The sequence below is a fragment of the Nothoprocta perdicaria genome, unplaced genomic scaffold (assembly GCF_003342845.1).
Source record: "Nothoprocta perdicaria isolate Ctin4 unplaced genomic scaffold, notPer1 scaffold_38, whole genome shotgun sequence".
NCBI lineage: Eukaryota > Metazoa > Chordata > Aves > Tinamiformes > Tinamidae > Nothoprocta > Nothoprocta perdicaria.
Genome location: NW_020455621.1, coordinates 3,444,794 through 3,464,701, shown reverse-complemented (window position 1 = coordinate 3,464,701; position 19,908 = coordinate 3,444,794). Strand labels below are relative to the sequence as shown.

Here is a 19,908-nt window from a genome sequence, read left to right as displayed (position 1 = left end):
GCACATAGCAAGTGACCTTGGAAACCCTTCTTTGCCTTTTAATCATCCAGACTTTGGTGTAGGTGACACATTCGAAATAGTGAAAGGTCTCTGAGGTCACCTCTATGTAAGAGGTAAGGCAGGAGAACAGAATATTGYCCTTTGCTCTACTGATTCAGCTGGAGGCTTGGTAATTTATGGGACTGTTTGCACATTTTGCAGATTTTGTGTTATTGGCATGAAGAAACATATTCACAGCTCGAGTAATGTGATCTGGAGCTGATTGAATCCGAGGCTTGCTGTTGTTGTTTCCTCTTGTTGCTAAGGTCCTTTTTTTTTTTTTTTTTTTTCCTTCTTGCAGAAAAAATGGGTTTGCCAACTCAGTCTGCCCATAAAGACAACGGGAAAACCATTGAGAATGTGGAAGAGCACAGCTACAAGCAAGGGAAAAAGAACCGAGCCACCCTGAGGACGACAGAACGAGACCACAAGAAAAACGTGCAGTGCTCCTTTATGCTAGACTCGGTCGGGGGGTCTTTGCCAAAAAAGCCTATTGCAGACGTTGATCTCAATAAGCCTTACCTCAGCCTTGGCTGCAGCAACGCCAAGCTGCCCGTCTCGGTGCCCGTGCCAATAGCCAGGACTGCCCGCCAGACTTCCAGGACCGATTGCCCCGCAGACCGCTTGAAATTCTTTGAAACCCTGCGGCTTTTGTTAAAACTTACCTCAGTCTCAAAGAAAAAAGACAGGGAGCAGAGAGGGCAGGAAAACACCTCTTCGGTCTGGCTCAACCGATCCAATGAACTGATCTGGCTGGAGCTGCAAGCTTGGCACGCCGGCCGGAGCATTAATGACCAAGACCTCTATCTCTACGCGGCTCGCCAAGCCATCCCTGACATTATCAATGAAATCCTCACCTTCAAAGTGAACTACGGAAGCTTCTCTTKTGTCAAAAATGGAGCCAGTCTCAACGGTGCCGCAGGAGAAGGAGGCTGCAAAGCGACGCGTGCAACGAGTGCTTTGGGTTATTCCAATTACCACGACCACCTCCAGCGCCAGCGGGTCTCGTTCGAGCAGGTAAAGCGGATAATGGAGCTGCTGGAGTACATAGAAGCACTTTATCCCTCTCTGCAGGCTCTTCAGAAGGACTACGAGAAGTATGCTGCAAAGGACTTCCAGGACAGAGTGCAGGCACTCTGCCTGTGGCTAAATATTACAAAAGACTTAAATCAAAAGCTAAGGATTATGGGGACTGTTTTGGGCATCAAAAATCTTTCTGACATTGGCTGGCCAGTGTTTGAAATTCCTTCTCCGGGACCTTCCAAGGACAACGATCCAGAGGATAAGGAGGTCGATAGGGAAACCGAAGTGAAGGGATCCTCAGGAACATGCACGGAGGATAGTGATGGCGAAGAACAAATCTCCGACGAAAATGTTGAGGAACTTAGACAAGCCATCAAGAACAATTTTACTAATAAGCCAAATTTTGACTTTCAGGACCATTTTTCAAGGAAGCTTGATAGGCTCGAATCTGGGGATAACTCTGCCTCTTGGATTATTCCAGAATGCAGCGCCGAGGCAGGCTGCAGCAAACACTCTTTGACCTCTATTTACAGGCCATTTGTAGACAAAGCACTGAAGCAAATGGGCTTGAGGAAGCTAATTTTAAGACTGCACAAGCTCATGCACGGCTCCTTGCAAAGGGCCCGGATGGCGCTGGTAAGGAGCGATCACCCGCTGGAGGTAGGTAACGTGGAGCAGGGCCTCCACTTGCAGAGTAGCCTCTCATCAAAACCAGAGGCATTGGGCTCTTGTAAAAGCACCAGTTGCTCTGTTGGGTTGGGCAAGAAAGACTGTGTTTATGTTGTGGTGAGGAGCTGCCTTGTCCTGCTGCTGCGGAAGGGAATCTGTCTTTTGGCCTGAGCTGGAATTGGCAGGAAGCACAAACCGGCTCTGTGCTGACTTCCGTAGATTAACTGGCAGTTTTGTGATAGCATCTTTGCTCCTTAGGTCTTTGAACAGCTAAAGCTGCAAGTCAGACAAATTGAAATGGAAAATTAGACACAAACATTTAACTAGGAGAACAGATTAGTAGGGAAAGGGTGCGTTTTCCTCACCTTCAAGACTGGCTATCTACTTTTTTCTAAGCATAAACTGCTAGGGAATTTTACATTAGGAGAAATAGTAATCAGGATGACTTGTTCTCCCTGATAAGATGGTGTTGTGTGGGCTTAACCATGGATTCTAGATAAAGAGATTTCTTAGGCTATTATGCCAGCTCTAACACGGGTGTCTTGTGATTTTTGACACATTGCGGATTTCTGTGTTGACATCTTATTTGCAAAAGGAGAGAGAAAGCTTCTCTCCTTTGGGGTTCACCTTTAGGGTGAGTAAGTTCATATTTAAGAATTCTTTTGTTATTTGTTTTTGCTTTTTGATTTTGCAAAAGGCTTTTAGAAATTATGGTTTAAAAAAAGCTATTTTTAAAATTTTTCTTCCATTGATATCAATTTGTTCTAGGAAACTTTGCATTAAAAAAAGTTTTTCTAGATAGTCATGTACATGAGCAAAGTTTGAAGGTATCCATTACAGTAACAAGAAAAAAGAAAAAAAGTCGTATATTGGAGTAAAAGTTTAGCTTAATACATAGGTAGAAATACTTTTAAAAATGAGGGGAAGTAAAACATAATTTGAGGAGACAGAAGTGATTTTATGCACGTTTTTGAAGTTGCTAAATACCTTAAATGTGTGGACATGAGTAAAGGTTCTTAAAACTAGTTTGTGAAAACCCAGTAACTCAAGGCTTTGCCGAGGATTCACGGAAAAGAGCCTTTTGGAAAGGGAGCAGCGTGTGACCTGTGTGAAATGTAAGAATCTTCTCACCCTCCTTCTCTACCTGCTTGGCTTCCTAGAATGATGGTTTTCAGAAATTACTCTCTTTTCTCTGGTCTCTTGTCCTCTTTTAAGAAATAACACCACGACTAAAGGTGGGGGTTGCGGGGGGGAAAAAAGAATGGTAATCTTCTTCATCTGACCTACTATGAAAAGGCAGCTGCCCAAAATCAAAAACAGTATTTAAATGTGATACCTGCTCTAGTAACAGATGATATCAAACTAAAATAGGAGAAGACCCCATTTGGAATTGTTTGACATTTGTATCTTACATGTATTTGTGTGTGTATGTGTGTATATATATATATATATATATATTTTTTTTTTTTTTTTTCCTGTGCAGTTAAAACTGATATTGAATTAAGACAGAGCTACTAGTGTTTAGCTTATGTTTGTTACTTCTGGAGCTTTTCTTATATATTGACTGTGTGCTTTTGTGTGTACATATTTTTAAAATTGTGAATTCATCTTCACTTCTGCTACGGCTTGACTGTTAGTTTTCACCTAAAATGCCCTTTCTGAATTCCCCTTGCATTTAAAAAATCTATATTAATACTAATGTCATTTAAATATATGTTTATGCAAATCAGTTWWWAAAAAATCACTTTAATACAAGTGTCATTCATGATAATTAGGCTCATATTTTAACATGACTTCTGTGCAAGTCTCAGTCTGAAGCCTGTAGCGCTGCTCAGCAGAGAGCAGGAGGCTGTTTGTTGTAGGGAGGTGGCCTACAAGGAAGGCCAGTTAGGACCTTTTAAGAGAGTAAGTTCCTGTACCTGAGATCAACTAGGGATTAAAATTAAACTATAGCAGCCCTAGTGCCATTCCGTGCTCGTGCATATTTGCTATCTTTGCATACTGAGCTAGTGCCTGTATAAAGCACTTAAGAATCTGCAGCTCATAAGGCATTTTGTGCCAACCTTAGATATAATGAATATACCATTCCATCCTCTGCAGCAGTGTTGAGCATCACAGCATTAGAAAATAAAAATATTTGGGAAACTGGCTCTGTCGGGAAATGTAATTGGGGTCTTTTGAGAATTGAGAGTGTGTATGACGCCGTAGGCACAGAATGTCAAAAATGTGTATGTAGGTGTAAAGGAATGATTTCTTCTTTTATTTCCTGTTAGCTGCTGAAGTTGAATATGGTTAGTGTATGTGAAAGTACTGCAGCTTTCAGGGCAGCTTTTTATCATTTGATCTAATTTCTGTTAATCTGTTTTCCTCTCGTTTGATGTGATGCTAGTTAGATACAGCACTGGAAAAAAGGTAGAAAACGCTMATTATGTCTATTAATATGTCAATGATGGATACTTCAGTTGTTACAGATAGCAAATATGAATTAAGAATTGGGATAAAGCAAATTTAATCTTGGATGAAAGAACCCAAATCTTACAGACATGTTTTTATTTAATYTAAATTTAAATTAAAACCCACAGTACCTGCGTGTGTATCATTGTTTAAGGGCATTATAACTTAAACTGGAAATAYGAAGGGAAAAAAAGTCAAGAGAGGTCTTCTTGATATCTTTTCCAATTAATAAAAATAAACTTCTATTTCATTTAATGATACTTTCAAATTATAGAAAATAACTGAATACTATAGATTCAATATGTATTTAAACTACATATTAAGTTATAATGTCTTAATCAGTGATATACCTGCAGGTACTGTGAGTTTATTGCATCTACCAGAGTTTGTAAACTACTATTTGTTTTCAKTTGTTTTGGTGAATTTAGCTGGTGACTCTTGAACATTGCATCACTTTGCAATGTGAATTTTTAAATAGGATAGTTGGAAAACAAAAAGTTGCTGGTGCAGTGCATACTTGAAAAATGACTTAACTCACTTGACGTAGCCCAGTGCAAACTTGTTTTTCTAGACATAGTCATTGGTGTAAGGCCTGGTGATGTGCACGTATTCTTTTTTGTTTTTTAAATATGTTTTGTGAAATTCTCAGGTATTTTATCTTAGAATGATTGGAATATATGTTCTAGTGTATTAGACCTAACTTGTATAATCATGATAACCTCCTATGGCAGTCTTCTTGTACATCAAAGACTCTTCTGCTTTAATGGATTCTTTAATCATCTTGAGGAAGACACAAAGTAAGGGATGTTGCTCACTCTGAAGGATCCGCGATTGCTTCCCTCAAGCCTGGAGATACTTCTTTTAAAGTACCATGTTAGTGTAAAAAAAGAAAGATTTGTTCTAGTTGATTTGTCAGTTAACCAAAAAGCCCTTATCTTTTAAGACCGAAAAAAACCCCCTTATCTTTTAAAGATAATCTCTTCTGCATGCTACTTAAACCCTAAATCCTGAAGTTAAGGGTTCCCTTCACGCTTCCTATTTCTTCTTGCAGTTTTCAGAATTTCCAGATCCCATGTTGTGTTCAGATTATGTGCAGTTATTAAATTCTCCGCCTTCCTGTGAGAAAAAATGCAGCACTGTATCATGGGAAGAGCTGAAATCCATGGACTTGCCCTCTTTTGAACCTGCCTTCTTGGTCCTTTGCCGAGTCCTGCTCAACGTTATCCATGAATGTCTCAAGCTAAGGTTGGAACAGAGACCTGCTGGGGAACCGTCTCTATTGAGTATTAAGCAGGTTTGCCTCTACTTATACTTTATACTTATTATTTGAAATTGCTATGTCGTTTTGATGTGATAGAGTGATCTGTTTAAAGCGAATTTGCTTAAGAAATGGCAGTATGTCATTTTAAAAATAATTTATAGAGCCCTGTATTTCATATGGAGATTTGCATTCTTTTCTTTAACAAAGTCAACAACTGACATTCCCATAGTAAAATATTCCTTGTAGATTTTCAAGCTGGTCTCAAGTGCCCTGATGATTGAGGCCCCTTGCCYAGCTCAGAGCTTTTAAACTGTGCAGTAAGTTGCTTGCTGTGGCCCTGTGTAGAGGACACAATCTGAAACCTCTGCCYGCATCTCTGTTTGCAGATATGTGGCAAATAGCACGGTGGCAATTAAATAACCGTGCAAAACGAGTGTAGTTCTTTCCTGGACTGACTGTATTCATCTCTAAAAGCTGTAGAATTTAGATAGTGACAAGCTTGACATATTTAGACAAATTAGACTTTCAGATCTCAGAGACAATTGAAGAGTAATGTCGTTACTGATTGCAGTTTGGGGGTTTTTCTCTTGCAGCTAGTAAGAGAGTGCAAAGAGGTCCTGAAGGGTGGCCTGTTAATGAAGCAATATTATCAGTTTATGTTACGTGAGGTGTTAGATGACTTGCAAAAGATTGACTGCAACATTGATTCTTTTGAAGAGGACCTGCATAAAATGTTAATGGTAAGCTTCCAAAACCAACGTGTCTGGAGTTCTGATAAGTTCATTATTTTCTCTATTGCCCCCATCAGACATAGGTCTTGAGAATATTTTTCATGTTGCCATGTTGTCTTCATTTTACCATTTTAAGGCCTATAAAGTCTTTGCCATTTTAAAGAAGGAACACGTTAGCATATAAAGACAATATTGGTTCTTTTTTACTGGGTTGTGCTCCAATATACTTGTAAATTGTCTGTATTTTATAAATCAGTTCATGAAYAGAACTGTAAATTATACAGCTTTAAATAATTTAACCTGTTATTAATAAATAAAATACTGGTTTTGATAGTATTTTAATATCATRTTTTAATACTTTGATATTGCATTAATTCAAGAATGATGCCTTGGTTTTAGTAAGTATTCACTATTGCAATAAACTAAGCCCTAAGAAATATTTTTAAAGACAAGCTATTGGCCTCTAGTAGATGTTAAATTGTTATTTGTGGTTTCAATTCAAAATCATATTCCTCTGAGGAGACTGAATCGTTTCTCTCTCCTGAGTTGCTTGGGTTTTGTTTGTCATTATTCTGAAAGTTCTCAAGGCTGAATACCTGGTTGGAGGTGGCCCCAGGCAAAGCTGCTGGTGCCATCAGTGGCTATCCAGGGAGGATGTCTGGCTTTTCTTGATACAAGATTTTTTTTTTTCATGTCATGATGAAAATGCACTATTTCATGTAATTCTGTATACTGTATATTTGTCTGCGTCTGAGATTTCTAGGAGCTTCAGACAGGAATGACCTGATTAGATAAAAGTGGCTGCTCCGGCCCATTCTGAAGTTCTTGTGCCTATTTCATTAGATAGTTCCAGTGTTTTTGTGCTTTGATGCAAGAGCTTGAACTCTTGTGTCTTTTGCAGGTCGCATAAGGGGTGATGACAGGAGTAACTTTAAATGGGAATAACTTCATCAAGCTGTGCAGAACAGCAGTTGGTGCCTACTCAGAATCCCAAGTTACAGTAGCACCAGACGCAGGGAAGTAAGATTGGACAAAAAGTCAGGATTGTCCTAGAAGGTTGGAATGGCTGGGCAAGAGGCTGCAGAGACCATCAAGGTTGAAAATAGGCATGGGAAAAGTTGGAGGAAATCAGAAAATTAAGATTATATCTGTGGTGTGGGAGGGAGAGGTGTCCGACCTCCTTTTGGCTTTTTATTTGGGGCCTGTGTAGGAGGCAAGGAAACCAGGAACATTCCTGGGAAAGTAAAGCAGAATTAAACAAAATTAGGAATGGATATGCAACCTGGCACAGTCAGAACACAGCCCTTACCTGACCTAGAGTACAGTTTTAAGGTTTTCCTTGTCTTGACATTATTACAGTGTATCTGAAAATACCTCAAATCAATGAGCAACACTTCCTACTTCTAGCAAGGGTGACGTGTTGGTGTTACGGATTATCTAAGTAAAACATGGCAACATTGCTACTAGTTATTTGCATTTGGTATGGCCATTGGGACAAGTTCTTAAAGAAGAATTGTACTTGATTCACATTGTGTGTTGATTTAAAAGTAAATAAAGGAGAGGGAGAAAAGCCTTGCAATAAAGGAAAACACGATTTGCAGAATCTGAGAGGTAGTTCTCTCTGTTTATCCATTTCCAGGAGAATATGCTCAGCTGAAGCTTCTCAGAGTAATCTGGTTAATAGACGTTATTAAACTTTTTTTTTAATTCATCTGTAAAGATTAGAGATTTCACCAGCAGGGCAGTGATGGTGTCCAGCTATGGAGTGATAAAACTGGCAGTATTTTTAGAGAACTCTTGCGGAGAGTGTGTAGGGTGTAATACTCGAACAGCACTGCCTGTTTCCTGTATACCTTTTATATGGAATCATGGAAGTCTTTTTCAGTCTGTCTTGGTTCTGCAAACCAAAAACAGTTAAATACTTTCTACCATTTTTATAACATCAAAAAAACTTTGTTTATTTAGCTACAGGTTGCATCTAGCTACAGATTGCATGACAATTTGTATTCAAAGCGTCTTGCTCCTCGTGCAGGTTTACTTTGACTATATGCGAAGCTGGATCCAAATGCTACAGCAGTTACCTCAAGCATCTCATAGTTTGAAAAATCTCTTAGAAGAAGAATGGAATTTCACCAAAGAAATAACTCCTTATATCAGAGGAGGTGAAGCTCAAGCTGGAAAACTCTTCTGGTAGGGTTTATAAAACTGACTATGCTGATGATATTGATTTATACCAGATATTTATGCAAGTCAGATTCACACTGATTAATTCAGAAATGCTGTTCTTTCAAGTACTTCTATTCAAGATTCGCAGATCGGGCTTCTTGAGGCCCTAATAAACAAATAGAGGTTCTGTGGAACTGTTTTATGTCTAGAATGCTTTAGTTAAAAATTTGATGATATGGGTGCAGTCAGTTCGGTTTAAATGTACCTGGAGTGTTGCCTAAATTTAAAACATGTGCCATTGCAACCTCTTTTGTCAGAAGTGTGTGTGTTTTTTATTTAGAATACAATAGTAAGATCATTTGTCTTGTATGGCAAAGTTTTAAATTATCATGGTATCTAAAACTTTGACTTTCAGTGTAAGAAACAACCAGAAAACAATTGTCAAAGATATTTCACCTTAACTGACTTATTGACARTATTGGCTCTAATTCATCAAGCAAGTTGGTCAAAAGCCAGGCACCTCAGTAAACTGCCATGTTGTTGTTTTTCATTGCATGATCACAATGCTCATTTAACGTAATGGGAACATCTGTTTTCTGAGTTCCCATAAAAGCTTTCTGGACTATTTGCTTCTGTATATATTACATATAATTTTAATTAGATACTTTCTAATTGGGGGAAAAAATTAAGGCTTGCTAGTCTTCCTTCCCCAAAACACTCTGGTTACAGCTCCTGTTGAGAAACTTGAATAAATCCTCTGGAACAATAAAATGTTTTTATTTCCTKCAAGTGGAATGAAGTTGTTCAGTTTTCTAGTTCTTTTTGTGGCTTTATACAAGATATTGCCTTAGATATGTCGACTCAAACGTCAGAGCAAGTACCTCCTCTGCTTAAAACCAGGCTTTGCTCCTGGCTTGCCATATGTGATAGATAATTCTACCCTTGGTATGATTCCTAGAGCGATAGGAACTGTGCAGCCSTTGCAGCTCTGGGAGCAGCGAGTGCAGGTGCTCTCATTGCAGCTGTAACAGAAATGGCTGCTTTTATGGGAAGTGTTTCCTGCTGCTGCTGGGCTTGCACGTGCAGGGGGACAGAGGGTCCCCAAGATCCTGCCTGGGGCTGTTCTGCCCATGGGCTCCCCAYGAGGCTCTTGCACGGGGCAGGGTAGGGAGAAGTCTCTGCTGCCTGCACAGCACTGAGGGTCTCTGTTTCTGCTGTTTCAGCGATATTGCAGGCATGTTGCTGAAATCCACAGGAATGTTTTTAGACTCTGGACTACAGGACAGTTGTGATGAATTCTGGGCCAGTGCTGATGATAGTACTGCATCAGATGAAATCAGGTATTAAGCCTTTCAGAATTGCAATTTTATGTMTTTATTTAATACCTCCAACAGAAACTGTGTTCGTAATGTGTTCCTAATGTCCCAAGTTTTATAAGTACGAAGTATAATTAACTTGTTAATTGCCTGCATATATTTCTTTTCTATGCACTGTTTTTTTTTAATCTTCTAAAAAGTGTAATACAATGAGTGTAATACAATTTATTGAAACATGCTCACTTTGTTCTTGTCAATGTTTTAGGAGGTCTGTCATAGAAACCAGCCGAGCACTGAAGGAACTGTTTCATGAAGCTAGAGAAAGGGCATCCAAGGCCCTTGGTTTTGCTAAAATGCTGAGAAAGGTAAGTTAACARTAGAACCTAATCTAATTTATTGACTATTCTGATCCACTTTAATTTACTGATGTTAACTTTTTTTAAAATTTTCTTTAAATAAATTTAAAGCATCTTTTAATTATTCTTAGGATCTTGAAATAGCAGCAGAGTTTGCATTGGCAGCCCCCGTGCGAGATTTCCTGAATGCTCTGAAAACGAAAGAGTATGTGAAGGTAAATTCAATTTCAAGGCATGTATTTCTTTTCAATGTGACACAAATATCTCAACATTTTGATGTCGTGTGTTTATTACAATGTGTCAGGTTTCTTTTACCTGTGTTTGTGTGACTGCTAGTCTATGTCTTGGGAAATCAAAGTCCAAGACCTTGCATGCGCTCAGTGTGAAGAGCACCTCTTAGCAGGGAATGTTAGGAACATAAATGTGTTTGAGGGGCATGGATGCTTCAGTAAATGAACAGCTTTAGATGATGTCAGACTGTAGACCTGCTTTTATTTTCTTTTTCAAAGCAACAATGTTATAATAGAGCTCTGCTCTAGACTGCTAGCTTGCCATCRGAGTGCTAAGGAAATGCAGGGTAAGGTGTTTTTATCTGAGCAGGGAGATGTGTTTCATTCCAGAATACTGTTGCTGAATAGCAGTTTCACACAGCAAAAGTAGATTAAATTAGGCAACAAAAAAAGCACTGATGTCCAGTACTTACAAATTCTTATGTTTATGATGTTGGGCTGTATTCYGTAGGTGTTCCTAGGTTGGTAAGTCCTTACTGCAATTTGAACTGAAATGTATCAGTTTCTTCAGCAGGATAAATTTATTTGCATCTGTTGCTTTTTGACCCTGCATTTAAAAAAAAAATCTAATTTTACATTTGAAATATATAATTCCCAACGGGGGAATAAATGCTAGCTTCTGTATGAGCTAATTCCTGTTACATTTGTATAATCAGCTGCTAAAAGTTGACAGTGGTTCAAGGGGAGGCTGCACAAGCTCATAGAAGAGAAAAACAAGTAGGCTGTTAAATACCTACAAAAAACATCTGGCTTGTAAAGGCTCCAGTCTGTGAATTATTTGAGAGGGAGAGTAGTCGAGGAAATTTTCAGTTTATGTTAACATTTTTGAATATRTTTTTCTTTTTTCCCTAGTCATCCACTCATTGCCAGTCTGAGATACAGTATTGGATTTCGTAGATGTTTTTGWAAGAACAGTATGGCTGTTCTCATAAACATATTGCAGGAAAAATGATGCTTTCGTTTGAAAAATGTGTGTGTCCCTGCATAATGTGTAATCTCTTGTCACATCTAAAACTTTATCTGCTTTTTACATGTTACCTCTTTCCTATTTTCCACCTCTCGGAGCAACATGTATTTTGGCAGCTAATGCTTCATGTGTTAGTCCCCTGGCGTCACACAGGGAGTTTAGATTTTTGATAGAATTTTCAATCAGATGCTAATTAATATTTTAAAAATCTAGTTTTAGATTTCAGTAACAGCCCRATAGGGATTTTTTTTTGACCTATAGATAATAATGGGTTTAGTGATGAGATATGATTAATAAAAATGCTGAATGCAGTGTTTTCTCCTAGCTTAATGTTATCCAGGTCTGCATAACATGGGAGGCTGGTCATTCTGGAGGCAAGCGAGGACACAGCTGGCTTGGAGACGCTCTTTGCTGACACGCAGCTACACCCTGGCTAGTTGGAGCCAGAGCTGCAGATTTCAAGGGGGAGAAGGGCCTGGGAAGGGAGGCAACACAAGCAGAAAAGCTTGRGAAACATTGGCTTGGACTTTAAAGAGTTGAATCATGTTAATATCTTGAGTTTTCCTCTGTTTTCAACCATGAAACTGTGTTATAAATGTCCAAAGATGTCGTTATTTCTGTCAATGGCTTGTCATTCTGCAGCCAGAGCAGCTGTGTTTATAGAGCTGTTTGTAGTAACAGCTTTGCAGTGAGAGCAGTGCAGATGAGGCACAGGGGTCTGAACAGAGTTGTCTTCACCCGGCAGAACGCCGGCTATGCTGATGGGCCAAAAAATGGTTGAGAAAAAGAATAAAACATGGAAATTTGAATATAAATGTCCCATATTCTAGCAGAATCAGGATGAAAATAGAGGAAACACAGCAGGCAAAGTTGAATCTGAAGCTTCTGAATAGGGAGCACTAGACTGTGTGTATTAGCGAGCAGAAGTTTAACTTGAGAGATATAAGCAGTAGCTAATGTTGCATTTTGTAATGATATTATCATTGAAACAGTGAGGTGGGGAAGCAGCTGCCCCCTGTTTCAGGAACTGGTTCAGTTAGAATTATGTTGATTTATATATAAATGATATAAATCATTGTAATATGTTATAACATATAATAGTTACAAATGATGTCATCCGTTTTACTGTTTTTACTCTAATTCCGATTCCTCGCTTGGATTTCACTATAGCAAATAGAACACAAAACATCTTTGAACAGTGTATTACTAAGGAAAAGCTCTTCCTGGCTTTTACAATTAACTTCCCTTACACTAATAGTGAGGAATAACTATTTTTTATATTTTTTGCTTAATATTGTATGTATATTTAGAGATACCATGTGAATTTTTCATGACCAAGTATGTGTATTTTAATGTTTCAGGTATAAAAATTGATGCTTCTCAATTTGAAGTCTTAACATTCTTGACTAGTTTACTTTTTTAATATGTTTATATGTGTGTGTRTATATATACACACACTACATGGGAGCTCTTCATTTAGTTTGAAGGAGATAACATGTGTTTTGTGTGTCTTAGAAGAAACTGAAATTCACTCTTCCTTTGTATTTTTTTATTTTTTTTCCACAGGTGCAAATTCCCGGACTTGAGAACTTACAAGTATTTGTCCCAAATAGTATCGCAGGGGAAAAATCTGTGATTTTACAGCTCCTGAACGCAGCTGCAGGAAAGGATTGCTCCAAGGATTCRGATGAGGTTGCCTACGAGGCCTATTTGCTGATGAGCAAACACAGTGACAAAGACCATGAGGTGGATGACGGTTGGAGCGCGTGGGAGGGTCAGCCAGTCAAAGTGGTGCCCCAGGTGGAAACTGCTGACACGCTGCGCAGCATGCAGGTGGGTGTTCCCCCTTTATGGGGGGGAACTTCCCCTTTTATTCACTTCCTATGAATGCTCATCCTTCTAGATTAACCGCAGTAATTGAACTGAGGTATCTTTCCTTTTAAAGGTAATTAAAAGTTGAATASAAGCATAGAGATGATTCTTAGTTGTGTTAGTACGTTCATGGCATTTTAGCATTCCCTAAAAGGATTGTCCTTGTAATGTGTATCTTTCAGGATTTCTGTAATAAAGAGATATCAGCAATGTTAACTTGATGCTCTGCATCAGAAGCATAGGCGAGACTTAAAGTTTTATGTTTTAGCAAGAGGCCACTGGTGTCACAGAAYGAGTGACTGTGAGTTGCTTTACCCTCAGTGAGGACAAAAGAGGCTCCAGTCAGTTTGGGTGATTGTGACATTTAAAGTACGCTTCTGGTGGAAGCTCCTGGATGTTCTCTGCAGGAAGAAATCTTTCCAGTCACACTTTCCTTATCCCAAGCCAACCGGGCTTCCCTGCCAGTAGTTCTGCTGCGCTGCAGCAACTGAGCCAGCTGCAGCTCTCTGCCCCTCGTACTCTGATGCTCTCATACTCTCATGTTAAGCTCAGTGAATCTTCCCTTTGGTATGCCCTGTAGTTTCTTGGGTCCCTACCATAAAAGGGCTCTATTTTCCACCAGCAGTTACTCTCCAAGTCTGTGCCTGGCCACCAACCTTCTGCAAGGGCCCTAATATGTTCAGGCAGTCACAAAATCCACCTCTGTGCAGGTGACTGTGTGTGTGAATTGCCAGCYTGTTGCTTCAGCTTGGTCTGTGGTCCCCGCTGAGCAGCAGATAACTAGCCCTGGATTACACTGTTAGAATTGCACTGGGCTGTTATCAAAGTTACCTTTTCCTTCAGAAAATGAAAATGGCAAAAGATAGAATTGGGTTTGAAAAACGGCAGTCCATCTGGGATGTATTACTGTACACGGAACACGCCGTGTGAGTATCTGCGACAGTGTTTAAATGTCTTTTTAAAATTATATATTGAAATTTAAGGAAATAAACAGTTCTTCAGGAAGACTATGTGTGCTTCTATATGTGCTTTTATCTCCAAGAAAGAGTTTTCAATTAATAATGTATTTTAATGGCAAACTTAAAAAAAAATTATTTTCAAAGCATTTAAAAAATGGAAATATATCATCAAAGTAAATAATGTGAAAATATCGTTATGAGGTGGTACTAAGAATGTGGATGCAGTGGTCCTGCTTTGCAGTAACTTGTTATATCTGCATTTTTTGTTGTTTGAAATTGATGGAGCTTGGTATGTGAATCATAGTGCCACAGCACAGGCAATGCCATCTGTTACGCTCTATTTTTACASAGTTCTGCAATACAGGAGTTTTGATTTTCAAAACATTTTTGCCTTTTAAAATTTTTCAAAATTGGAACAARCACTAGGTAGTAAATTCTCCTGTTCAGCGATAGCTTTTTGCCCTTGAATGTATTATGTTACTTGAGTAAAACCTGCTTATTTACGACAGTTGTTACCTGCATCTACTTTGGGATCTACTCAGATGTTGCCTTTGTGTATGTAACCATGTTTGAAGATGAATTTTAATACACTAGTTATCAAGCTTCAAGAAGATGATCATCTTTCAGGAAATGGGTAGCATTATATTTCCCTTGCAAACCTGCTTGGTGGCATTTGCTTTAATAACTGTTCATCCTTTGGGCAAAAGTCCGTCAAGTTCGTTTTTCAGTATCAAGGTTTTCTATGTGATTAAATGTTCTCATGAACATTGGAGAGAGACAGACTGCAAGATTTTAGAATTCAAGATTTTAGAATTCAGAAAGTAACCAGATGGCATTTGCTGACAGGGACAAAGTCTTTTTGTCGAGAGTTTTCTTGATAAGTATCTTTTCCTCCTAGGTTGATAACCTCCTCCTTGTAGTTATTCAATCTGCTCATCTTGTGAGTCAGAGAAAAGCTTTCCAGCAGTCTATTGAAGGGCTCATCTCTTTGCACCATGAACAGACATCCAGCCAACCAGTTATTGCCAAAGCTCTGCAACAGCTCAAGGTAATCAATCTTTCAGATGGTTTCAGTCAAGCTTTTTTCTTTCAGTACTCGCTGATAAGTAAAAGCATGGTTGCAATGCTAATGAAGTATTCTGCAATTGCAATTTATGCTACCTCAGTGGACTGTATTTTTAGTACAGTTTACATTCTCTTTTTTGCAAGTGATTTGTGAATATATTTTTGAGCAATAATGGTCATAGTCAGGTTTGACCCGGCTAACTGGAAAACAAGTCCCTAGCATAGTAGAAATGTTAATACAAACAGAAGAACTGTGTCTGTGTATGAAAGGATTATGGATTTGAAAGAGTTTGATTTCATAAAAACAGATTCAGTCAAAATCCATGGTYGAAAAGAAAAAGGAAATTCCCTATTTCTTTTCTCCCCAAATTTGGGGGGGATGAAAATGGGTAGGTTTGTGATATGAAAATGTTAAKTTTATCTCAGACAAGCAAGCTGAACTATAATACTTCAGATAGTTAAAAGACTTGCTTAGAACTTAGTGCAAGGGCCAGGTAAGAGTTTTCCCAAGACTGAACTAGCTGTAATAATATTAAAGCACATTTCCATTTAGAATAATGTAGTTGTCATATTCATGATTACCTTGTCTCCTCAACCGTAGGATATAAATAGTAATAATTGGATTTTTCCCGTCCCTTCTTTGTGCTTGCTCAGAGTGATGCATTGCAGCTATGCAATAAGATCAGCAGTGCCATCGACCGAGTCGATCGCATGTTCACATCCGAGTTTGAGGCTGAAGTTGATGAATCCGAATCTGCCACTTTGCAGCAATACTACCGGGAAGCCATGATTCAGGGGTATAATTTTGGGTTTGAGGTAAGGAAACAAAGAGTTAACAATAAAATGATTTATTTTACCACAATTTTGGTGTGATAAGCTGATAAAAGTTCTCATCTTCGTATTAGAACACAYAACTTTTGGTGCTTCAGTTTGTGGCCTTGTCTGTATGCCAGATCCCATTTGCTCTCTCCAGTTTCTGCAAAGGCACTAACACGTGAGAGGGAGYCCAGCACAGGGATTCCAAGATGGTCAGGGGCTGGAGTGTGGGGCACATAAGGAGATGCTGAAAGAGTGGAATTTGTTCAGCGTAGACCGGAGACGTCCAAGGGTGCTCTTCTCACACCTCTCTCATAGAATCCTTGTTTGGAAAAGACCTTTGAGGTCAYTGAGTCCAACCATAAGCCCCTCAACACCATACCTGCTAAACCATGYCCCCAAGTGCCTCTTCTACACGTTACTTGAACGCTGCCAGGGACGGTGACTCCACTGTTTCCCTGGGCAGCCTATTTGAATAGTTGGCTACTCCTTACATGTAGAATTTCCTAATATCTAAGCTGAACCTCACCTGGCACGACTTGAGGCCATTTCCTGTTGTCCCATTGGTAGTTATTTTAGAGATAACCAGGAAATACTTTTGTTTAGGCAATGTTTTAATCATTTGTTATTTGATTCCCATGACTTCTATTTGTGGTTTTTTTTTCTTGGAGATTTTTATACTAATATACTTTTAAGGAGAGTCTTCTATAGCTGGTATTAATTTTTTTTTCCAGTGTACCTCACTCCCTCCTCACCCCCCAAAAGAAGTGCAATTAACTAAAACCAAACACTGCTTGGAGGTTCAATTTGTTGTTACAGAGCTGAGCATTTATGTAGGTTGTTTCTTAAATGCTGTGTATTCTGTTAAAACACTTGTGTGCTCATATATCAAATATGCAATATGGTTTATATCATGTCATATCATGTCCTTTTATTTTTTATATGATTATGTAACTCCTTGCATAAAATCATTTTGTTTAAGAATAGTATGTGACTGTAACATACTGTAGTCTTTTACTGGCTTGCAAATACTCCAGCGGATGTTGCAAATCATATTTTTGGTTTTCTTATTAATACATAAAAGGTAATTTTTAATTTCCTACAGTACCATAAGGAAGTTGTTCGCCTGATGTCTGGAGAATTCAGGCAGAAAATTGGAGATAAGTATATCAGCTTTGCCAGGAAGTGGATGAATTACGTGCTAACAAAGTGTGAGAGTGGCCGAGGCACCCGACCCAGGTAACAGCTGACTTGTTAATGTCCTGGCAGTTTGTGTTACTTTTAAATACCGTGCAGGGCTTCTTCATGGCAAAACAATGCTTAACTTGTTTTGAACGAATTCATTTGAGTTATTGAGGCTTCTGGGTCTGGAGTTTTGAAGGTGACTTGGATAGTGAATGCATAAAACTAAATGAATACCCTGACTGCTTACCAAAGATTTTGTCCAGCATCTTGCCTCAAACTGACAGAAAATGAGAGAAAAAGTGAAGATCACTTGACCCAAACAATTCAAAAATACTATTGGATCGAGTGCCAGTAAATACTGCTGAATGAGCAGCASTCATTCTTTGGGTATTTTACAGAGAAATGTTTACATGGACGTTGACATAATTTTTTTGTCAGATGCAGATGTATAGATAGAATTGTTTAATCTTTTCTGTACACATCCTTTCTACTGGCACCTCCTGAATGTGTGATCCACAGATGAGGAAAAAGTGTTTCTGCTCTGGATAAAATTCCTCAATTCTGTGGTTATGTATAAATTATGTATCCWTGCTGTTGCACAGAATGCAGGATGGCATCAAGACAACTTTGCTTTGAGCCGAGATGCCTTTGAGGATGGTTCTTGTTGCAGTCCGATGTATTTTCTTCTACTTGCAAGTGGCTCCTTTTCCAGGTTTAACTCAAAGCACTTTTCCCCCCATCCATAATGTAATTGTAGAGTATATGGAGGGGTTTGAGCTTCAAGATTTTCTGCTTTGACTGCGATGAAACTGTAACTAAATTTGTAGTTACAACTACAGCCTAAGCCCCCAAGTACAAGCTTGCTCAGTCTGTTGACAGTGCTGTTGTGCCCAGTGGTCTCTCAGTTTGTTCACGTAGAATCAGTGTTATGAAACTTTCCTGCTGGGTCCTTAATAGTTTTACAGCACCAGTCTAGGCTCTAAAGCAGGTAATGCCTGGTAGTTGCAGTGCTCAGATTCCCATGAAATTGTAATTTTATCTTTTGATCTTATTTCAAAAGAAGGGATGCTGGCTAGGCTTGTTGCTCTGTCATATTGACTGATCTGATACTCCTGTCGGTAGCACCTACCTCAGACTTTAGCAGGTTAAGATATGTAGCATGGTCTGTTCAGTTTCTTTGGCAGTGTCCTGGCTAAAATCAGGCTTTATCTGAATATAAATGGGCGAAGGTAAACACAGATTAAATTTATGATTACTTTTTATATATTAATCCATTTTCTTAAAGATTCTTTTTCATATTTTCTAGAGAAAACTAAATAGCTGTCATTTACTGTTGCATGTTATTGAAAGTCTGATGATGGATTTAGCSAGAGAACAATTGTTTTTCTCTCTTTTATTGTTCTTTGAGATAGGTGGGCAACTCAAGGTTTTGATTTTCTTCAAGCCATTGAGCCAGCATTTATTTCAGCGCTCCCAGAAGATGACTTCTTGGTAAGGAATAAATTATTCTGAACTGAAGGTGTCATTAAAATGTAATTTTAATGTAAAAGACTCTGCAGTTTTGATATTTTCTCTCCTTAGTTATCTCTCTTCTACTCGTGTGACCACAGATATTTAAGGAAACATGATACKATTTTAAATAACTGTGAACAGAAACTTGTTTCAAGGATAATTTGTGCAAAATGTTTAATTTTGCTGTCTCAGGAAGCACAGCAGAATTGATATTTAATGACAGTAAATTGCTACTGCCTCACTTTTGAACTAAGAGCACAGTTCAAGAAGCATTATGAAATAACACATTAATATTGCCTAATACTGAAACTGTAGAGTTTAGTCTTTTCACTACTTACATTTCCATCAAGAGCACTCAAGTAAGTTATCTTTTTGTCTCATGTTTGTGTTGCTGTGAAAGGGTTTTTGATCTAAACATTTTACTTTCAGAAGTAGCCTCTTAGCTTGTACTTGCTTGCCTTGGCAAAGTTCCTGCAGCAGCTCATGTTTCGGAGAGTAATTCAGATGTCATTTAGGGGTATGATCTTTTTGGAAGTCTCTTGGGTGTTGAGGGGGAAAACATGTTCTCCTGAGGGAGAAAAACAGGGTCAGAAAAACTTATGTGGCCTTTGGAATTTCGACTGGTAACTTTCTCCTTCAGTTGGATTGATACCTTGTTCTGRCCTTGATGGCACATTAACAGGCAGTCGTGCATGAGCCTGTGATTCTTTCAATAAGAGTGTAAGAGTATCAGAGATGCYGTGACACTTCTTCAGATGGTTCATGTATTTGACAGAGTCTTCACATGTAACAAGGAGGAGAATTTAGAGGTAGGGTTATTTAAGCTTGCATAAGGCAAGATATTAYACAAGTCTGACAGAAAGCAGAGGAACCAAAACCTTAGCTCAATTTCTGAACTTTCCTTTCTTAGGCTTCGTTGCAGTCTTGGAAAGCATTAATTGAAGCCACAGTGATGATTTAATTTGACACTTGTATAATACACGTCATAGTACTGGCCCTGGAAAAGCCAGTGACCATCCCACTCTTCTATTTAAGCAATGCCTGATGTGAAGTACTAAAGCATCCAGTGCRTCCTGTGATTAGCTATTTCAATCACAGACAAAACCATTTTTTAAATTATTGCTTTTCAGTTAGTCTAGCTTCATGTTCTAGCTCTTTGTTAAGATTTTGAACTTCTGGAAGAAGCTTGAGCAGGGCTGAATGATTAGTGTATATAAGTGGCCTTCA

The 19,908-nt window shown here is 38.7% G+C and overlaps 1 protein-coding gene across 1 annotated transcript in view; it reads left to right on the top strand.

The window, feature by feature from the left end:
- Window positions 1–19,908, top strand: part of MAP3K4 (mitogen-activated protein kinase kinase kinase 4) — a 64,814-nt gene that overhangs the window by 22,369 nt on the left and 22,537 nt on the right. The window contains exons 4-15 of the mRNA XM_026044723.1: window positions 341–1,722; window positions 5,237–5,479; window positions 6,040–6,186; window positions 8,210–8,367; window positions 9,567–9,683; window positions 9,925–10,024; window positions 10,147–10,230; window positions 12,839–13,105; window positions 15,002–15,151; window positions 15,823–15,984; window positions 17,090–17,223; window positions 18,582–18,660. Of these exons, the coding sequence (XP_025900508.1) occupies window positions 341–1,722; window positions 5,237–5,479; window positions 6,040–6,186; window positions 8,210–8,367; window positions 9,567–9,683; window positions 9,925–10,024; window positions 10,147–10,230; window positions 12,839–13,105; window positions 15,002–15,151; window positions 15,823–15,984; window positions 17,090–17,223; window positions 18,582–18,660 (3,023 nt within the window). The remainder of the gene's footprint in view (window positions 1–340; window positions 1,723–5,236; window positions 5,480–6,039; window positions 6,187–8,209; window positions 8,368–9,566; window positions 9,684–9,924; window positions 10,025–10,146; window positions 10,231–12,838; window positions 13,106–15,001; window positions 15,152–15,822; window positions 15,985–17,089; window positions 17,224–18,581; window positions 18,661–19,908) is intronic.